Source organism: Scomber japonicus, chromosome 13 (assembly GCF_027409825.1).
Source record: "Scomber japonicus isolate fScoJap1 chromosome 13, fScoJap1.pri, whole genome shotgun sequence".
Classification (NCBI taxonomy): Eukaryota; Metazoa; Chordata; class Actinopteri; order Scombriformes; family Scombridae; genus Scomber; species Scomber japonicus.
The window spans coordinates 17,034,313-17,056,953 of NC_070590.1; the positions used below are offsets into that span (position 1 = coordinate 17,034,313).

Sequence of the window (22,641 nt, forward strand, 5' to 3'; positions counted from 1 at the left end):
TTGTTTGATGATTTTGTTTAGTCTCCCTACTTCACCAGTTTAGCAGTGTTTGTCTTTGGGGGTTTTTTTGTTGAATTTCACACACAACACCTCATTATATCACACAAACATGTGGACGTGCCAAAATCTGATAAAAGCAAAGTCTCTGATGTACGATTGCCTTTTAAGGGCCTGATTTCTGAAGATTAGTCACTTTAGAGTTTTTATGGCTTGACGCCATCACATTTTATTGGGAGGATGGTACGGGGAAAGGGGGTAAACTCTGACAAATGTCACCAGCATGAGTTTTTGTTAAGACTTCTCAGAACAGAACGGAGAAAAGATCTGGATGTAAACACTGTCAGCCCAAACATACACACTCTTACTGGGGGGCACTGGATGGGTAAGCACCTGGATGGTCCATGTCTGTGTTAATTAACTTTGGCAATGTACACATACCAGACCACACAAAGAGTCAAAGCTCCTACAATATTATCACCAGAATCAGTAACAATAAAACACACAAACTCACATTCTATTTTGGGATGTGTGTGTGTGTGTGTGTGTGTGTGTGTGTGTGTGTGTGTGTGTGTGTGTGTGTGTGTGTGTGTGTGTGTGTGTGTGTGCGTGTGTCTGTGTGTTAGTGACTGTCATATGAGCAGGAAACGTGTGGCGATTGGTCGATGACTGCTGCCTCCCTCTGGAGGTGAAGAAATGTTGCATTCAAAGCAAAGTCAAGTAAGTTGTCAAAATTAAAACACCCCACACCTCAATCTGGAATGTGAATGAATGACAGGAATGTTTTAGCTTCAACAAAAGAAAAGAAAAAAACCTAGAGGCTGAGAGGTTCATCACAGCCACAAAATGAAAGTGTTGGACAGAACAAATACTGACAACTGACTTTTTTTTTTATTGTAATGTTTATCCAGCGGCTGGCACTGGGTGACAGGTCATGAGGTATTTTAAACCAAAGGGTTCAACCTCTGTAGAGCAGGAATGGGAAAAGAAAGATATTTCCATTAAATGTTCCAAATATTCATAGAAGAATATAATCCAGTCCATGCAAAACATGTCAATTGAAAGTCGTTCTGGTGAGCTTCTGTTCATACATATTCACAAGTCTCACATTTATTGTGTGTCTGACATTTGGAGGTTCCCATCTCATATAATAAACCAGCAAGGGTCATCATCACTGAGGCAGCCACAATGCTCGTCGCCCAGGTGACTAAAGCGGCTGCCAGGATAATGCAGACCAAAACACATACCAATGACTCTCACAGGAAAGCTGCTGGCAAAGTCATTCTTCAAAAAACTGAAGTCAGTGTGGAAAAGCCACTTTGACGGGAAGCACAGTAAGAAGGTGAAAAAGGTTTCAAAGCGAGATGTGGTCAAACTTTTACATCCATTTTTACACAGAAGGAGACTTGTGGATTTTGGCCTATTATGAAGGGATCCTCCTGTGGTCAGAATGATCAGAAGGAATGACTACAGAAAGGAAAACCTATTTTAATTTGCATTTGGGCACCTTTGTTTTACTTGAAAAAATTTAAATCTGTTCTTTAAAATCTTGTCTTTGGCTTGAAGTTGTCTTCTTACAGTCATTTTTTTTCAACATATATACTTTTTAAAAAATGACTTCTTCAAACAGTATAACAACAAGAAGAAAGAGAAGAAAACAGCTTATGACAAATGTCCTCCTCTGTAGAGTCACCTGTTTTGCTGCAGTGTGTGCAGCTGTTGCTTTGACAACTGTGGACCTCGTCTTCTGCCACCCTTCTTGTCTTTCTTCAGTCAGTCATGCTGTGGGCTTTGCTCGGGTTTTTCTCTCTCTGTTACGTTGCTCTATGAATACTTAAATAGTGATGGCACTACTAAACATAAAATTAGGGAATAACCTAACATTATGATTAAACCACAAAATAGTTTCCACAACAGTTAACTGAACAGTCTACTTACTTCATACCATCTTCACACTCAACAGGTTTACTTGGTTTAAAGTCCTCAATGTGACTCAGTTGGAGAGATTGTCTGTTGTGTGGTCTGTCTCTGAACAGATGGTAGCTTAAAATGGCATCAAAAAAATCAATGAGACTTTAAGAACATTTCTTCCCTGTTTTATTACAACTTTATGCAGTACAAAGGTGCAAAGCAACTTATACAGTAACAATTTCTTCTCCTCCATTAATTATTGGTCACAATCCTCCTGATCTTCATAGTGACAGATTTGATGGTGCGAGCAACTCCATTCTGTCTCCAGGTGTCCCACAGGATGTGTGTCCTCTGCCCCTGGTTCTGCTCTTCATCCTCTGGAGAGCCGTTGAGGTTTGCCAGGCCGCACTGGTTGAACCACCATCCTGTCTGGTTGTGCTGAGTGCTGCAGCTCTCCACCGTGCGGTTGCCGATGGAGCAGAATGGATTGCAGCCGTCGTTGTCCACATCTGAAGCGCTGAATGGAGCCGTGTCCTGGTTCTGTTCCTGGTCATAGCCTCGAAAGGCATCACCTGTACACACAACCATGCAGACGTACACATGTTGCATTTATCAAGGTTTTAAATTTGTCATTACGGGTGAACTTTTTGTAAGTACTGATTTTTTTTCAGTCATACCTGCACTGCCTGCATATCTGCCCAGGTGTATACTAAAGAACTGTGTTTCACTGTCCAGGCGGAAATCATCATACGATGCATAAGAGATGACGTCATCATTGGAGACCAGAGCAATGTGAAGTTGGAATCGAGTATCTTTCTGATTTACTATATGAAATACCTTCTTCAGGCCCAACCAGTGCTCTCCTACACACACACACACACACACACACACACACACACACACACACACACACACACACGGTATGAAGATGGTTTTGACATGATCTAATCACTGGTAAGTGCAAAATATGAAGCCGAACATCTGTAGAGTAGAAAGAAATAGATTGACATGAATTACACTCGTTAGCTTTCTAGCCACTGTCTGTCCAAAAAATATAAAGCTATAGCCGCTTAGCTTAGGTTAGCACAAAAAATGGAAACGGAGGGAAAGCCCAGTTCTGTCCAAGACTGCATGTAAGTCTGAACCCAGCATGGTAAAAATAAAATACAGAACCTCCCATAAACCACAACTTGTCTTCTTATTTTTGTATGGATTTTTAAAAATGTGTTAAATAGCTAAATCTACCTTTGGACAAAGCCAGGTTAAGGCTAAGCATATATCATATTTTGTTTTTATTAATCTGCAACAATATTGAGGAGACTGGCAACATAATCAGTAAAAAGTTGAATTTGTATGAAATATCATCAACATGATGCTGATTTTTATTCATTTTTGCACTTTTCTCATGACTGTTGAATAAAGTCAACAGTCATGAATAAAGTTGCCTAAACTGCCTTAGCTTTTAGAAACAATAGTTCTTCTGTTATGTAATAAATAAGATCAAGATATATTTCTTCATCTTTTGGGTTTAAATTACATTTGTTTTTCTTGATAGCCTTGATAGCACTCTTGAGCTATTTGTTGTATTTAGCATTTCTAAATGCAGCAGATTCATAGACCCTATTCACTACATATTGTCATAGCAGGAAATGCACAGGTGGAACTGATCATATTAATGATACAGCAGGTCTGGTCCAGTTAAAGCTATGCAACTCAGCAGTTGATAATGTTTTCAAGCAGTTTGGGAACCACTAATGTCAGGAATTCAAACATCGTATGGATAGAAACTTCTTGAATTAAATTTCCTCAATTTTTAAAAATATACAACAACAATGAAATAATAGATCAACGCAAATAATGGCACGCTGCAGTCACTGTCTGAAGTAATCTTGTACAACCTGCAAGGTGTCCAAAGCCGTCGGTGTAATCAGACCAGGGTCGTTTGAAGTCAGTTAGTCCATCTGTCCTCCGTTGGATCACCGTCCATCCACCTCCCATATAATCCATCTCACAGAATACCTGCAGGACATGTTGTATTTGGACTTGTTGATCCATGAGTGAGTGACAGACTGTGAATAAGTGAGTGAATCGTGTAAATCTACCTCAAATGAAGAGTCAGTATTCTCTGGGTGGACGATGTAAATACCACTGGGGATCTTGGGGACAACTGATTCAAGGTTGTCTTTGATGTCACTGCAGTCTCGTCCTAATTGAACCAAAAAAGCTCTCGTTTGTCAGCAGGAATAAAAGTAACATTCACCAAAGCAGTTACTGTTTAGTCATTACTGATAATAAAGAGATGATCCTGCATGTCCAAACGCCAATCATAAATTTTTTCTGCTTAGTCATATTTAGCTAAATATCTTCAACATATTTTACTGGCAGAAAAAGACAGAAGAGTTAGGTATTGTACCTAATATGCCTGTGAGAGACTTATGGGAAATCATAGGCATGCTTCTTTAATTACACAGTTTTTTTACTGGATAATAAGCATTCAATTCATGGTGTACTGATATTTTACATGATTGTCTAGTGAAAACATACAGTATATCTTTACATTTATTGATTTTATTAAAGATTTCTGATCCTTTTCCTTTTCAAGTGGCCTTGACTTACAAAACATAACATTTCAGAAAACACAATAACATTTTGGGAAATGTTGTAAAAAAAATAAAATAAAAATGAGAATGTGAAATGCCAGTGTTGTGTTTGCAACTCAGGGACACAATGTAACCAGCTGAAAAATGTCTCATACTTCTTCTATCAATAAGACCCTTTTAAAACACTGGATTATCTCAAAAATTGACATTTTGGAGACACAGCAGGGCGACAAATTAAAGCACTCACAATTTAGTATTGCTTTTCCATAACTTTTGGAGACTTGATAGAGGCAATGCACCAATTTTACGCATTGAGATTCAGATTTAGAGACTTCACATTTGTAACAGAAAGCCTGCAATACAAGCTAGAGGTGTGGAGTTTGAAAGACATGGCTGTTCAGCAGGCAGGGAGGGTCTAAGAAAGCAACATTACTGATTTGCCTAATGGTCATTTTCAGTGTTCAGTGTTTTTGGGATTTTCACATTTTTCTTCCAGGTTACTACTACTTTTAATTTCATTCATTTTTTATATCTGTCTCAAGTCCCTCAGATTTATGGAAGTGAAATACAACACTTTTTATGATGCGGCTTTTTTCTTCTCACACTTTTTTCTTCTCCCCCAGAGACATACATGGTGGTATAAATGAGTAGTATAAATGAGTATGAGTATGAGTATAAATTGCATGTGTTTGAGTGTGAGTTACCATGGGACTGCACAGGTTTGACGGTGTACATCTCAGTGTTGCTTCTCTGAACCTCGGAGCTGAGCATCTGCACTTTGGTCATCAGCTCTGTGACCTGGAAATGTGACACCACAGCCAGCGTACAGCCAGCCAATCAGACGTTTAAGAGACTGAGTTACAAAGAGACCGAAGACTCCCACTGTACCTGAGTACTGAGGGCGTCCAGCGCTCTCTGCTGCTCCTCCATCACATCCCTGATTAGCTTCCGGGTGCTGCGCCCAAACGCCAATAGAGACTGCTGTAACTGGCCTACGAACACACACATACACGCAAGCACACACACACACACACACACACACACACACACACACACACACACACACACACACAATTAACAACATATGATGATGAGAAGTGACAAAAACACCAGGAGAGAAAAACTTTTACCACAGACTGAATGTTTCTCATCTCGTAGCAGCTTCACAGTGACATCACAGGGGATGGAGCATGTTTCACGACCTTTGCTCCCTCCAAGAGGTTTCTGGCCTTTGACAGGAGGGTCAGAGAAGTCATCACTGACTGTCACGGATTGGTTAAAATCAGTGCTGATTCCTGTGGTCTGGAGAGACAGAAAGAGAGAGAAAGTTTGAACTACAGACCAGCATGTGTAACTAGTCTGGGACGTCTGATTTCACTGAAGATAAACTATCGTAATGCATTTCAGCTTTGTTATATTATTTAAAAAGAAAACAAAGTTCGGATGATATTCAACAGCACTTTGAAGTGTTGTTAAGTAACACACAGAGTCCTGGCCAGCTTCTGTATTTGATTCTGACCTTTCTCCCAGGGATGGATTTGTGAAAATAAAATAATAATAATTTGAGGACAAGTTTTATATCAGACCTCCTGCCAGCTCAATTTCCTACAGACATGCACAATGTGGCTACAATATCCTGTCTTTGAATCCTGCCAACAGCATTTATAACCAGTGATGGAAAGTAAGTACAGTTTTGATGTACTTGTTCTTTCCTTCCACAAAGAGATGTTTTATCTTTCACACCACTACATTTAGTTATTTTACATATTTAGCATCACTTTAATAATACAACACCTTCTTAAAATGACACATTTTAGTCCATAAAAGGGATCTTAAAAGTCTCACTTTGCATTCTTGTTACTTTGATGTGTAAGCTTCGCCGTGTAGAAAGATGTCTGTGCAGAGTTTGACCTTCTGATGTGCTCCCCTTAAATCAGAGTTTAAGGTGTTTACGTTGTTGTGACATCACAGCTTGTTTGGAGTTTTTCAGTGAAGTACAACACATTATGTCCAATAGTTAAACTAAGTGAAAAATATTTACATACTCATAGATTCTGAATTTTTCATGGAGAGGAAAGGATGAGATGCCATTTTAAGAATTTATAATGAAGTAATTTAACTTTTATATGGAAAAAACATACCAGGAGAGTATGTTATAAAAAATATCACAGCCTGTGATTTTCAGTGTAAGTCAGTGTATGAATCAGGTACCTTAAAAAAAACGTATTTAACTTATGTATATGTACAGCGGAAGTTTTTTGACTCAGTTATTTATCGAAATGCCTTCACACAATTGAGATTTTTGCATCAAACAGCCCTTCATGAACTTTATATAGTAGCTAAAAATCTGTTTCACCTCAACCGACAACAACACAATGCTGTACACACATTAATGCATCAGAGATAATAATTCAATAAGATTTCTATCACTTTAAAAAAGGAGACATTTGGCAACAGCAAGTACTTTTGTTACTTTAAATAAATTTAGCCAGTAACAGTTTTAATAGGTAATGAAGGACTTTTACACTGAGGTATTTGTAGTTGTTTTACCTGTGATTATTATTTTTAATTCTGATATATCTAATAAAATAAAATAAAAATCATGATCTAACCATGATATTTAACGTTCAGCCATTAGATTTCACATCATTGCATCAGAATTTCTTGAAACAATTTACAATAATTATACAGCGTTTTTTTTTTCCACATCTCACATGAATAGTGAGCACAAATTTCACCATCTCCATGACAACTAACCTACTCAAAATCAAAGCTTAGTGTCAAGACAGATGTCTGAAAATATTGTACATACTGTGGAGGAAAGCAGATGAGGTAAAACCATCAGGAGGACAGTTGTCGTCCACATCATGTCTGAGTCTAATTTTCCTCCTGGGATTATTTCCACGTGGAGCAAGGGGGCTGAACTCTGTCCACTCCGTCACTCCTGCATTTATACTTATTTTTCCACAAAGTCTGCTCTTTCCTTTTCACATCCCTTCTTCTCCACCAAGTCTCGTCTGCATCTGCTCCCTCCTCTCAGTTGTCAACCTACATCTTTTCCTCACTTCCTCTCTGACTGCCTCCACCTCCATCAGTCACTCCCACTTTTTCTCTTGTAAATACCCACCCATGACAACATTGCTTATAAAAAGAGAAGTCAAACGTGTGAATGAGTTACATCAGAAGATTTGGTGATAAAAGTCTGGATATGTTTCTGACAAGTAGCTGAAAGTGCTGATGTTAGCTTTGTGGTGAAAAGTGATTACCTTCCCCCCTCATTGTGTCTATTATCAGGTATTGTTGTTTTACTGGTTATATCCTGCCACCAGCATGAGAAACAGATGTGTGAAGGAAACAGGACAGCTTGTTTTAATATAGGAACACTTTCTCTCTGCTTGTGTCTTTGCGTGGGAGCTGCAGCTGAAGCCATGGGTGTCTCTGCTTCTTCTGCTCCTATCCTCCACCTCTCCTCTATTACGCCCCTCCAACATCCTCTATTCTCCCTCTATCTCCAACCACTGACTCATACATCTGAAAACAACCTCCCAGAGGGTCAGACCAATTACTCCTGTTAACTGGACAGTTTAAATGGTGAGGAGAGTGAAAAGCGATGGAGAGCAACAGCACATTCCAGTCAGGGTCCAGCTGGAGCCAGCCGGCTGGCCTGTCGCTTCCTCGGAAAACTTTGCTGTGAAGGCCAAAGAAAAGATTCGCAGTTGTTCCGAAACCTGTGCAAGTTTACAGCCGTGGTCAGTGAGAGGAATGTGAGAAGCCTGTTGCCACAGCCTCAGGGCCCCCCACATCTGTCCTATGTTACATGCTCTTGTAAAGCAGTCTAATGCATGTGAATGACACATTATATCTGCCAGCTGAGATAATGAGAACAAGGTTGTGTGTGATATCTCTCAATCAAATGCTAGGCAATTAAGTAAAATGTATTTGTAGAGTGCTTATCATATACTTTATTCACAAAGTGCTTTACAAAGGCAAATCAAAAGAAAGAAATCAGATGAAGTGACCACCCAAGTCAATGGATTAAAAAGTGCAAAACTAAAATAAACAAACAAACACAATACACAAGCAAAAACACAATAAAACATAAAATGCTGACCTTAACACATTATATCTCATTTATTTCACATCATAACACCCCCTAAAATCCACAAACAATCATTTTGTGTTTCAGTTTATTCTAAAAGTTGCTTCCTCTTTTAACATTACATCATTCAGTGTTTTTGTGTTCATCTTGGAGTGACATAACAGTCCTGACCTCCTAAATCAATCCTTGATGATGAAATGGTTTGCCTGAATAAATCTCTTCTCCAGCTGCTTTGTTCATGGTCTTAATAAGCATCTGGGAAGCCTCCCGCACATCACTAGTCTGATTACTCGCTCTGATTAGGTCACTGATGAAAAACAACACTGAAGAGAAGAGCTCAGAATCAGTCTCATCTCATCTTGCAGTACTTTAAAACAACTGCTGGAGTGTTTGTGGACTATCGTTAGTGTAAGTCTTGAAAAAAACAAAAGATCTTAAAGGTATGACAGTGCCATCTGCTGCCTCATAGTTTATACTACATTACATTTATTCTCATGTTGACATGTCACTGTTTATTATGGCCATATCTGAATTCTCCACTCTAACACATAAAAAGCTTTTAAGGGTCTTGCTTGAAAACTGTTTAAAAAAAATCTTATCTTGTATGCCGCATATAATAACCCTTCAGAAACTGGGGTTTAAACATACTTTTCATGGGAAACATACTTTTATTGTGACTGTTTATGATATTTGTAAATTCTTTACTTCCAGAGAACAATCCAAATGAAAAATATTTTATCTGTAATATCATCAAAAACAACTGATAGTTTCAGTACAAATAGTACACAGAAAACATGTCTAATGGTTGGTTGTGTAATGGGACAGTGGATACATAACACTCCTCATACGTTTATGTAGACAGACTGTCATAAAGGAGGAGCAGCACTATTGCACACAGGTTTAACTTTTCAGAGACGACTGGTTTCACAGTGGGCTGGACTGCTGAAAGTCTCTGCTGCCCTTTTCTTCACCCTGAACTTATGCAACTCCTTCATGGATACAGATAGGAAGTAGTCCCAGCACTTTGTATCAGTCACACTTTAGTAAGTTTATTCAGCATAGAAACATCAGAGGCAACTAGAAAATTGCATTTCCTGCAGAGAATGCGTGCGCATGCTGAAAGCTGAACTGAATCTCAAAGCATTGTTGAAATTACAGAAATATGAATCAAATTGCCTGAAAAATCTGAAAGCTCAAATGCAATGCACCACTGAAAATTTTAAAACTGGCAGAACTAGAAGCTGAATTGCTAAGAAGCTAAAAGATGAAATACATTGCTGGAAAAAACTATACTGCAATACTGTAAAAGTTGGAGGTTGACAATGAATTGCCTGAAAATGCCTCAAGAGAAAATCATTTTATTTATCAGACTGATGAACTCAACAGCTAAACACTTTGGAACATAAAAGGCATTAAAAAGAGCTGCTGAGAGCTGCAAAGCAAAGCTGAGAATCCAGAAAAGTTCAATAAAATGTCAAACCTGAACTGTGTTACCTAAAGAAACTAAGAGCTTAAATATGTTGATAGAAAAGCTGAAAGAGATAAGGTCAATGATTTTCCCCATACAGAAAAATGTGTGTATGTGTGTGTGTGTGTGTGTGTGTGTGTGTGTGTGTGTGTGTGTGTGTGTGTGTGTGTGTGTGAGCTCTGTGTTACTATATGTCGATCAGAACTAGTGATAACCCTACAGAGAACCGTGCTGAGATATCACTCAATGAATTTAAAAACTGCAGGTCATATTGTTGAAATGTCTTCACCATCAGCATCATGAGACTTTGCTGAAGATGTAGAAGTGTAATTTGTGTTAATAATGTTGAAAATGAAATAACCGAAGACAGTGAGAGGTAAAACAACAGGAGAGTCAGTGAGGCAGCTGAAGTGCTCTCTTGGATCTTTAAGGCAGAAAGTTCAAAAACTGTATGTCATGTTGCTTAAATCAGCACATTATCTGAAATAAGAGCACGTTCTTAATACTTTGATGTACAAATTGTGTTGAGAAGTTGAGAAATTGAGAAGTGAAAGAATTCACTCTAATGAGAGAAATCCAAACAGGTTACAAACTAAACCCTTCTGCGCCACACAAACCTGTTTAGGTTCAACTATCAAGATTCAAGATTCAAGATTCAATACTTTATTGCCATGTCGATATAGTCGATTGGAATTTGTTTCGGTGGTTCTCACAAATACACTAACATTCACTCTCAGTATTCCAAGATAAAAACAAGTGCATAAAATGTTGATCATCTCACAGTTTTAAAAGCAGTTATACCATTGAATTAAAACACTGCTGAACTCCATGTACAACTTTATAAATTGATGTTTACACTGAAACCCAACTCTGCACTAGTCTAACAAATAGAAAAATGTACATGTAAAGTAAATCATGTTATACAAAATTATGCATGATGGTATTTCTGGACAATTTGGGATCTCCATGAGAAGGTGAAATAAAGTTTTGTGAGTAAAACAATTATTTACCTTTAAAAACTCTACATTTGCCCAATTATTAGGACGTATACAATCAATTTAATTAAGGTAGCTGTTATTTATAATTCCCTTTTCAGTTCATCGCCACTATCCATAAAACATTGGATCAATACCTCTTTTGTTGTCTATTGAAACATCTTTCCCCCCCCCCCCCAAACTATTTGTTAGACTTGCTAAATCCTCCATAGCCTGCACTAACTGCACTGCTGGATTATAATAACTGGATAAGTGAGTGAGTAGTTGGGCGCACAGTGGATAATAGTCCAGCCAGACATTTTTTCTTGAATTCAATCTGTTGGCCAGCTGAGCTCAGGCTCACTGTGTGCGTGTTTTCCACTAGAGGGCAGGACGCTGCGGCTGTGCATACATGGACAAACAGGCTCCGGCTGGGTTGGCCTCATCAGGGGCGGATGTTTTCTCAGTGCAACTTCCCAATATCCCCTCCCCACCCCCCAAAAGCAGACCATACCTAAACCCAGCCAGAGTCAGAAATATGAGCTCAGTCTCCTTTTCTCCCCTCCAGTCTATCCTCTGCGGTTGTCTCTTGTCACCTCTGTCTACACTTGGCCTCTCCGCTTCTTTTCCTTCTTCAGCAGGAGAAAAACCGCACAAACTGGAATCTGCACAGAGGGAAATTAAAGTATTGCCTAAGAGTTGTTTTTTTTTTTTTTTTTTTTTTTTTTTTAATCTACCCTTAAAATCACACATTTCTGCCCATGTATAGGATTCAAAGTGTTAAATGAAACATTAAGAAACACCCAACAGTTTCAGGGTTGAGTGTTAATAGTTGCAGTCTGTCTGTGGAGTGAAATATGTCCCCTGCAACTGCGGCAGCTTTAAACCCTGCAACCCCGCCCCTCAGCACTATCACATGAATCTGGACTCAACTGTGGATGGGAAAAAAAGTTTGGAGGTCTCGCTCAGATCACTTTTCTCCTACTAGTGTTATATTTTTATGCTGTAGGCGGATTTTGGTTTTAAGTTTGCATCGGAAATCAGTGTCTTGACTGTCTCTCCGGCTCCAACTTATATTTTTCCCTCTGCAGGAATACACAGAGAGGGAGAGAGAGAGAGAGAGAGGGAGAGAGAGAGAGAGAGAGAGAGAGAGGAGGGGGGGAAACGGTCTGTCTGCTTGAAGGTATGTGGGAGGCATGTTGTACTCTGCTGAGATTGATTTTTTTTATTGTCAGCGATCTTCGCATTAAACTGCGCTCCTTTCGATGTCTTTACTCGCTGATTGACTTTCTTTCTCGCAGCTGATGAACTTCCGAGATGTTACAGCTTGAAACAGACAACGACAGAAAAGTTCAAATGGGGTGGGGGTGGTGTTGGTGGAGGGCAAACAGTGTAAACAAATCCGACCAGCACTCAGACGCATCTATTCCTGGCGGGCCCGTAGCGTTTAATATCCCCGCTTTGTTTGTTTATTTGTTTGTTTGTTTGTGTGATTGAACTTTTTTTTCGACAGATTTGTTGCGACACCAAACTTTGGCGACATGGACGCGCACCGCGGCGCGCCTCCGGCCGGGCAGCAGATCGTGCACGTCCGCGGGGACTCGCAGACGGAGCTGGAGGCCCTCTTCATAGCGGTGATGGACCCCAACAATCCGGGCAGACCGCCGGCCTCTCTGCCCATGAGGATGAGGAAACTGCCGGACTCCTTCTTCAGGCAGCCGGATCCCCGAGGCCACTCCAGACAAGTAATATATAGAACTATAAATAACTGTAACACCACCATGCTGCTTTACAGGACTAACCCTGATGTGTCAAAACAATGATGACAAATGCACCAACCAGGCTACATGGTGTACTGTAGCACTGTGGGACCCGAATAATAGAAACCAAACAGTCCTACAATAAATACTAGTATCTGTATTTATAAGGAAATATGTTTTAATTCATGTGCACACCCTATCTCAAACATGAGGGGGCAAAATATTAGAAACAAACCAAAAAGGTCCTGAAATAATCTTGATCAACGAGTTCATGGACAGATCATTAGTTCAGCAGCAGTTTTGTTTAGGGCTGATAATATGCATCATCTAAATGAATCTCTCTGTTATGTTCCAGATGAATTGCTTTGGTTTATAATGTCAGAGCTGCAACAACTAGTTGATTAATCAATTGACAGAAACGTTATCTATTTTATAATTGAATAATTGTTATTTTTCAAGCAATGAAGTCAAACTTTTGCTGGTTTCTTAAATGGTAAGATTGAATGCTTTTCTTTGTCATTCATGATAATACACTGATTAATGAAGCTGGAAGCATTCAGCATTTTTGCTTCAATGACAATGATCATTTGATTAGTCCGCTGTTGATCAACAAGTATATAAATTGACTAATCATTTAAGTTATTTTTCACAGTGTTGCTTCCAACTTCTGAAAGAATTAGCTTTTATATATTTATATATATTAAATGAATATATTTAAGTTTTGAACTGTCAGTTGGACAAAAACGCACATTAGGCATTTAAAGGGCTCCCTGAGCTTTGCAATGGGAGAGTTTTACAGGTATTTCATAGACTAAACAACAAGAGAAGGAATTTATAATAAAAATAATAAATAGTTATAGCCCTAATACTGTCTGTACTTGTGAACATTATCAGTTTCACAAAGGTAGTATTTACTGCAGGGCTGCTCTACAGGATTGAGTTCAACTTTTTGATCACAAAGCGTCTAAAATGTTTTTTGCTGCTACTATAAAATATATTTATTCAGTGGTCATTGTTGAGGATGCAGTTTAAGGTGTTTGTCTCTAATGAAGGTCTACTTTTTGGACATGTTTGTGCTCTTTGCTGATACAGTTTTCCTGTATCAAGCACATTTCCACAGGACATAATTTCCAGTTCATCAGACGCAACCTGCAAATTTAGGAAAATCATTACAAAGAGTAACAGTTGTCTGTATCAAACTCTGACTAAAACATTTCAAACGAAAGTCTAAATATGTCCACTTGGTTGAGTCGTCTGTTAGTCTCAATGAAGACCAACAACTGTATGCATTAGATTCCTTTCAGATCACATTAAAATTATGATTTATCATAATTGGATTTTACCAGACAGTTTAAATTTAGACGATAAGAGTGTAACATCAGACTGTCACGTTTTGGGCTGATCCTCTTGAGTCGATGCTCAGGATGATTGAACTTTTTTAAAGATAAAAGTTTAAGTTTATTTCATGATAAGAAGACACACCTTTTCTTATCTCTTAAATGTGTAAATGTGGCCGAAACATTTATCATTTAATTCCTGAAATATTTTGAACTTGATCAGCATCAAAATGTGGTAAACTAGTGAAATTGGCTAAAGGATTTTCAGATAAACCTGCCAACAATCATAAACTACCAGCTGTAAAAACTCCTTGGCAGAAGTTATAAAACTTTCCTGAAAAGTTAAAAACCCAGATGTGACTTTTTTTACTCCCCTTTGCCAGCTTTCTTGCTCCTGACTTATGTTTCTGATTGCCGTTTGTGTTTTGTCATGGCAGTTGTTAACCCTGCTCGTTTCTTGTCAGGCCAGTTCGGATGGAGGTGTGTGCGGTTCCCTCACTCCTCATCACGTCCGCGCCCATTCCTCTCCTGCCTCTCTACCAGTCAACTCCCTCTCCACTCAAGCGGCTGATGTAGCAGCGACGCCAATCATACCTGATGATGTGCCACTCCCCCACGGTTGGGAAATGGCCAAAACGCCCACTGGCCAACGATACTTCCTCAAGTAAGGTCAACGTACTGTTTATCAATGTGCTTGATCTGTTGTTTTGCAGGTTACTTCAAGGGTTTCTGTTTAGAAAGAGTCAGCCCCACCTTTAGAATTAATATTTTAGTCTATAAAATGTCAGAGAACAGTGACACAATTCCCAAAAGCACAAGGTAATACTTTCAAATGGCTTATTTTGTCCTAAAAAAGTTCAATTTTCAGTCACATAAAACAGAAAAGCAACAAATATTCACATATGAGAAGCTAAAACTAGTAAATGTTTGGTTTTTTTAGATTCCTTCCAGAGTTGGAGGGTACATCTGTCTTGAATATTTAGCCGGTGAGTGTATATGATAAAAAGTAAACAGTCAGGAAAGTCATGCAACAGTGCAGAGTCTCAAACTAATCAGTTGCATGAAAACAGAAAATGTTCCAACTAGTTTTGCAACAGGTGTGGTTTCAGGCAGTTTCATTCATGAGAGCACATGGCCTAACAGCCCACGCTGCTGTCAAAGGCTGGTTTAACAGCATGAGCAGTGACGTGTGCCGGTCTGCCTGAGTGCGTTCGTGCACATCAGGTAGTACAGGTAAAGCAGGTCGAGGCAAAGCGTGCCACTCACTTCTTATCCATCAGGTTGCAGTGGTTTAACAAATCCAGATTTGTTGAGACTTGTTGTGTGTTTTCAGTCACCTGGAAAAGACAACCACTTGGCACGACCCCCGCCTCGCGCAGCTTCAATCGGCTGCACCTCAGCATTCGATCACTGGCACTCCAGTCCATGCCCACTCCCTCAGCAACCCAGCACCCACTACGCAACCACAAAACATCAATCCAGAGACAGGTATCAATCACATTTTTTCTTCCCCCCCCCCCCCCCCCACCCCCTCATCTCACCTTTCAGTTTCTCTTTAAGCACAGCCCTGCTTTTCATAGTTCAACTCCAGGCGCGATTTCTTCTGAGATCCGCCACCCTTTTGGTTTCTACATCCACGGCTCTGGTGTCCGGAATAAAAATGATCACATTAATATATAAAAGGCCCTGAATTCAATCAGTTTCCTATTATGAGCAAACAGGTCTTGCATACTATTTTCCCCTTAAAATATTAACTTCACATGAGAGATGAATGTATGTGTCTGTGCTACATATTCTAACCTAGCTCCAGACTCCAGAATCACTGGAGTGATTCAAATAATATTACAGTATTTTGTTTAACATTATAAAGTTAGCAATATAAGACTCCTGATCTGAATCTGACAACAGTTGTGGAGTTCGCCTATGTTGCCAGTGATACATCGCTCTCAATCAAACTTGATCAAACCACACCCACACAGTTTGGATGCAACATTAGCTAAGATTTCTAGACTTAACCTCTTGCCAAATAATAACTTTAACTTTTGATTATCGTCTATGTAGTCGTAGTGGTGACCCTAACCCTAACCCATCATAACTACAACGGCTCTAAAAAAAGAGGTGGAACTGATATATTTGCATATGAGAACACCCCCACTTCAGTAAATAAAACAATTTTTTGACTGAAATTCCCTATAGACATTAGAAAACCAGTGGTGAGAACAATTCAAGCTGTGTTTGAATACATTCTGCTCATGTTTCATTATAAAAACTTTTTTAAAATGATCCTGACCCCCAAGACTGCCCTGTGCTCTTGCACATTTGCTCTAATTCTCTACCACCTCTGATCCACTGCGTTCAGGCAGGACACACACAGGTTAGTACACTTTAACATCCTGTAAATAGATATTGTACTTTTACTCAGAAAATAGAAACTACACAGACATAATGGACGTGGGCCAGATTCTACTTTTTACTCACTTTAAAACACTCCATGCACTCCATCCACCATTTGCCTTCTCACTGTGTACTTTCACTGCTGTTCAGGTCCACTGCCTGAAGGCTGGGAGCAGGCTGTGACTGCAGATGGAGAGGTGTACTACATCGATCACATAAATAAGAACACCTCATGGGTCGACCCGTGTCTAGGTAGCACACTATCAAACTTGTGTCTGCAGAACTGACAATTTATGTTTGTCAATGAGAAACATTTTGTTCACATGTCCTCCATCACAAGTTGCTGTTTGGCAACGAAAATAAGAAAGATCGCAAAGTTTCTGAAAAGTTTTCCTCATTGCTGCAATGTTTTAACCTCATGGGAAGATTTACTTAACTGTTAAAAAGTCGATTTGAAATTCTTTTTATGTTCCAGTCCAGAAGATGAACCCTGGCATCCTTGGCTTGGCGATGCAGCAAAGACAGGAAAAGGAACGGCTCAGAATCAAACAACAGATGCAAATGACATCACAGGTCAGAGGTCATGTGAAATTGTACTTTCATGTGTTGCCCCAAAATTTGTGGGGCAAATCTCAATATCTGCGTACACTTCCCCACAGTCATTTCTTCGGTTATCTGTTTGTATTGTGTTGTGTTCAGATTTACCAGTCACTAAATAATCTGTTAATGCAAACACAGTGTATGTGCCACTATACAAGTGTGTGTTTGTCTATGTTGTAGGACGCAGGAGGAAGGAACCAGATGCCCGGTGGGATGGACCATGACAGGAACGCACAGACGCTTGTCCCGTCTCTGGATGTCAGGATCCGAACCTCAAATCATGAACCTACACTTAATGGGTGAGTTCATGTTTAATATTATTATCATGTAGATCTCACAGTTATTGAAATTCTTACCTTAATGGTTAAGTTAACTCCAGCCTACTGTCATCGGTTTTCATCTGCCATCATTTTTTACTAGTGAAGATTTTATTTCAATGACTCCACACAATGTCTACCAGTCATTTCCTTTTTAATGATGATCAGATGTAAAAACGTGTTTTATGTTGTCGTGCAGCGCTCACTCTCGCAACGAGAGCACTGACAGTGGCCTGAGCGTCAGCAGCTTACCACGCACGTCGGACCACATGTTGAGCTCTGTGGATCACATGGACACCGGTAACACACACACACACACACATACACATACACATACACATACACATACACATACACATACACACACACACACACACACACACACACATACATACAACAGAACATGGTCACTTTTGGGGGGCATTATATAGACTTCATTTCTTGGAGACTTATCTTAACCCTAACCATCACCACTGTTTGACTACTCCCAACAATAACCTTAACCACTGATTAGAAAAATCAGCATTTTTCCAATTTGGGACACAGCTTTTGTTCCCAATTAACTGGTCGTAAATATGAAAATTTGTCACCAAAAGTAGCGCATGATAGACCACACTCACTCACACACAGCATCACAAGTTAGTAAGACCCATGGTTCCTGCTGTTGCGAAAGAGACTAAACAAATCATCTCTCCAAACTCGATCATAAATCAGCTTATATTTACTGAAACCACAATATACATAACATCTATTGATCCACAGTAAATCTCCTTAGCAACCAATGGGAATCTGATTATTTTTGGAGCTTGGAGTAAATTTATGACAAAAATTACTTACTTACTTACTTAAACTTTGTGATTACTGGTTTGACTCTAGTACCAGTTTCTAATTTTGTACAAAAAAAAAAGTCTCCCTTGTCACAGTTGATATTTAAATTCTCCCCTCATGTTCAGTCATTTCCATCATTTTCTGGACTTTAGGTGACTCCGGCGAAACCTCTGCGATGACCCTGCAAGAGTCGATGCCTGTGCTCCCGATGTCTGAGGGTGAGGAGCTAATGCCCTGCATCCCTGAAGGTCTGAGTTCAGACCTCCTGATGGACATGGAGACGGTTCTCTCTGGCTCGCATATGGACAGAGACAGCCTGCTCACCTGGCTATAGACACGCCCGGCCACCCACCGCCATCAAGTCTTCATAACATGACTGTGATTTCTGGAGGATTTCTGTGGCTTTAAAAGTGGTACAAGAGCAACAATACAGAGCTAATACCTTACCGTCGTGTGATGGATACCTAACACTACTCGCACCCTGAGGATTGAAATAATCTGACTCTCACAGAAGGTGGTAAGCTGCTGGTATTCTCCTTTTCAGGCCTGGTTTTACAGGGATGCACAATGGAGCATTCATATTTTTACGACACTCCTTTCTTTTTAGTCATTGACCTCAGATGAAGCTCCCCACATCTTTGGTAAAGTGCATCACAGCTAATTTTAGCCTACAGATTTGTTTTATTATACCCACTTGGGTAATACTGTTTGCAACACTTTGCAACTTTTAAAAGCACAGTGTCAAGTCAGTAAAGTCTGCATGTAGCAGTTACATAAACACAAGAAAGACGTGTTGAAATAGCAACAAATGTCCATCGGTTACTTCATGGGATAAAAGTGCAACATCTGGTGCTTCTACCTCTAATTGGTGATTTTAGTGCACGTGTTCACAGCTGTTCAAAACATGATCTTAAAAAAGCGTCACAACTGACGGCAAGAGATGAGTCAAATACTTTATCAGGATTAACACTACATAGGTTCCATTGAATCAGTGATTCATGCTGGAAAAAGAATGTGATTTACTTCTGCGTTAGGCTCAAAACTGAATGCGGCATCCATGATTGTCTTCAGATATTTGTTCTGAATTGTCTCTGCTTGTTTCCCGCTGATGGTGGTAGGAGACTGAAGGTGCAGAAGAGCTTTTTGTAAATATTGGTAGCCCCTTTATTTGAATCTTCAGTGCTCTAAACTGAAGAGATGACCGATGTTTCAAGGTTGATGAATCAACAGGAGCCATCGAAGCTCCACAGAGACATGGGGGGGAGAGGACGCACCCTTGTGGTGAGTCAGAAGATGAAAAACACTAAGTAGACTCAGTAAAAATGCTCACAGGCCAGAAACCAGTATTAAAACCCCCATCAGAGTTGCTTGTACATCCGCATGTAAGACTGGGGGTGCTCCAAACCAAGATGATAGTACCTTTTATAAAAAAAAAAAAATGAAGTTAAGGAGGATAAGCTTTATCTTTAGTCACAGTAGAAACCTCATGCCTAACAAATCTGTCAAACGCCTCAGAGAAATAAAGAACACAAGTGTAAAGGAGTCTTAACTTTGGACACTAAAATTGTAATAGAGTCTGTTGGGGTTTGAATATACAGAGGATGTCTACAGTAGATGAACATGTGTACAGAATAATGCAATCCAAGATAATACAGGGTTTCCCCCAGGAAGCTGTAATCCTAACGCGTCTGGTCTTGTGATCAATTTAGTTAATAGCTGACGGCCTGAACAACAGCCGCACTCATTAGATAAATGGCCTCTGCTGTGTAAAATAGCACCTCTGCTTTTGGTTTATTCCTTTTGCTCCTTTGCTCTAAAACCCTGCAACAGCCTTGCTATAACCAAGTTACTAATATTCAAGATTTGTTATCACTGTGTCTGATGTTACATGAAATTTATGGTTATAAGTTTTAAGTTTTGTTGTTGTATTGGATTGCATTTTTATTTGTAGTGCCAGTTATTGTGTCTACTCCGGGATTGAATATAAGCTTCACAAAGGTAGTATTTATTGGAGATTTGATTTATTGGATTGCATTGTATCATACAGTTGTTTGTAATATTATTATGTCCACCCCTTCTTTAAGAAATGATGCCACATCAGGGTGTTTTTCTCTCCTTTTGTGTGCATGAGAGATTTTCGCTGTTCTTCTTATCAGTGGGAAGAAAATGTCTCCAGCAGCTTTTAAATTGGCCCTGAAGCACAGATGAAAAATATTAACCAGCCAGCACCCCATCAACTTTAGTATTAAACAGTTTTATTCAATTTTTCTCACTTTCCCCACTATTGACTTGATACATTCCTAAAGAATTTTCACATCAACATTGGTAATTATAGCGTGCGGGGGTTGCATTTAGGTTTTAGCTCCTAAACTACAAATCATCTTTAACTTGATACTTTTGCTGACTGTGTTTGAAATGCATGCTGATTAGTTTAAGACTTTTAAATGTTCTTTTCCAGTCATTAAAGGCATCCATTATTTTCTATTAATTTCCTTTTTTCACAGGATGGTCAATTATCAGACTCTTGACTTACAGTAAACATTAGCAATATATATTTTTTGTCAGTCTTGGCTCTGCAATGAAATTTCAGTGCAGATTGATGTGGAAAATCTGCATTAGATGCCTGGAATGGTAGGAAAAAACAAAAAAAGGTCCAGATTTCTTTGTAAGAGCAGCATGGTTTGCAAAATACTTTAGCAGTGATGTAAAATGTGTGATTTGTTGTAAATAGACTAAAACATGCAAAATCAGTGATATAGTTCTTAAAGTTTGCTACCACTCTGTCCAGATTTTCCTTTGCTCAAAGTTTTCCGCTCTTTAAGAATCGTTGGTGTTAGTGTGAACGAGGAGAACTTTGGGCTTTGAAAATGAACTTCAGACCCACTGTATGAATGGAGGACCCTGTTGTGCCTCCTCAGAAAAACGACATACTAATTGCAGATGCTGTGTTGGTTTATTTTTGCTCTAACTGTGCTAAGTGCTATCAGGTGCTTCCCTAACATACCGAAAGCAATCATCAGTACGGGGAGCTCTTTAATCCTCCTCATTTAGTTAAACTATATAATAAGTATATAATCCGTTTTTATCCGCTGGGTTGTTTCTGCAGTGTGTTTATATTTTTATCTGAATTTGAAGCTGTGTAATTATTGGTGAGAGCATTTCTTCTAACCAGCTTCCTTTTTTTTATATATGTACCTTTTTATATAAAACAACATCCCCAAGTACAGAGCCACCTTTTTGTAATCTTCTAAATTAAAGTGCCGTGGGCCTGGAGCGATTTACTGCTCATACACCCAATGCAACACACTACCTAGCCAATTTATTTATCTTAGCATGCATGACACTCCCTATGTATGTAACATATAATGACATTTATTATCCTATTTACAGAGAGTTTGGAGGCAATCAAACTTTGTACCTTTTTATGCATGTGCTTTATATACATTTATTTCTTCTTACTCTCACTGTAATCATTTTAAAGGAGTTTTCTGTTTTAATAAACTTTTAAATGTACACAATCGAGTGTTATGACTCATAGATTGTTTCCCTTGTGGTCTTGTATGTTTGACTGAAAATTTACTGAACTTTACCCCACAAAGGGACATAGATATAATTAATTAATTTGAGGGATTATAGGTACTTTACATGAATTGAAAGTGAAAGGTCAGGATGATTTATGTTAAACACCAAAAAGGGTAATGAAATGAATGAGGGTGGGGCTTAAACATCTGATAGTTTTGTCAATGAAATGGAAGCTTCAGAAAGGAGGGGAAATACCATTCTAGGCTACTCTTTAAATGTTCTTTCACTGACTCACTGTTTCTCAGCATCTGACTAAAGTCCAACAGGAGCCACTGTGTAAGTATCGTCTTTGATTTTTCTTATCATTAGGCTATTTTGCTGATTTTAGAAACTATAACTAACAGGTTTTTGACATTTGACAGAAAACTACTAATGTTGCAATAGTGGGCACAGACTAAAGATGTTTTTATACACAAATTGCAGTGTCGGTAATTGGGATGTATTATGAACTTTAACATGATTTAAGATTTTCACTTATTTGTACTGATATAAAATAGTATGAACAGGAGAAAGCCTATACATTTTTATATAATAACATGAGGATCATTACATCAGACAGTCAGACATCCATTTTTAATTTAAAATTGGATGATAAAGTCCTAACTAACAAACTAGGTGTTAATAGGCTACTTGTGACAACATAAAGTATTAGGTTGTAAAACAGCTTTCTTTTTTGTGTAGCCTATATAATAGCATTTATTTATGTCTGGTGTTATCTAATCCATCTAAACTGGATTACCTAACACCCTGAGAGAAACCAGTACAACCAGTACT

At 39.0% G+C, this 22,641-nt stretch overlaps 2 protein-coding genes across 4 annotated transcripts; one reads left to right on the top strand and one right to left on the bottom strand.

Moving 5' to 3' along the window:
- Positions 1-2,083: 2,083 nt before the first annotated feature.
- On the bottom strand, positions 2,084-7,377 carry angptl5 (angiopoietin-like 5). The gene is made up of 8 exons (XM_053331907.1): positions 7,321-7,377; positions 5,639-5,810; positions 5,397-5,500; positions 5,213-5,306; positions 4,011-4,114; positions 3,807-3,927; positions 2,586-2,771; positions 2,084-2,480 (listed from the first exon to the last, which is right to left on the bottom strand). The coding sequence occupies exons 1-8, from the start codon at positions 7,375-7,377 to the stop codon at positions 2,161-2,163; spliced, it is 1,158 nt and encodes a 385-aa protein (XP_053187882.1). The 3' UTR covers positions 2,084-2,160.
- Positions 7,378-12,099: 4,722 nt separating this feature from the next.
- Positions 12,100-20,833, top strand: LOC128371881 (transcriptional coactivator YAP1-like). Of its 3 annotated transcripts, XM_053332264.1 has the most exons (9): positions 12,100-12,232; positions 12,563-12,794; positions 14,611-14,810; positions 15,480-15,634; positions 16,691-16,792; positions 17,016-17,113; positions 17,321-17,439; positions 17,657-17,757; positions 18,438-20,833. In XM_053332264.1, exons 2-9 carry the CDS (start codon positions 12,591-12,593, stop codon positions 18,617-18,619), a joined length of 1,161 nt encoding a protein of 386 aa, XP_053188239.1. In that variant the 5' UTR covers positions 12,100-12,232; positions 12,563-12,590; the 3' UTR covers positions 18,620-20,833. The 3 variants fall into 3 exon arrangements, with proteins under 3 accessions (XP_053188239.1, XP_053188238.1, XP_053188240.1); XM_053332263.1 differs by lacking the exon at positions 12,100-12,232 and having other exon boundaries at positions 12,252-12,794; XM_053332265.1 differs by lacking the exons at positions 12,100-12,232; positions 16,691-16,792 and having other exon boundaries at positions 12,253-12,794.
- The last annotated feature ends 1,808 nt before the right edge of the window (positions 20,834-22,641 follow it).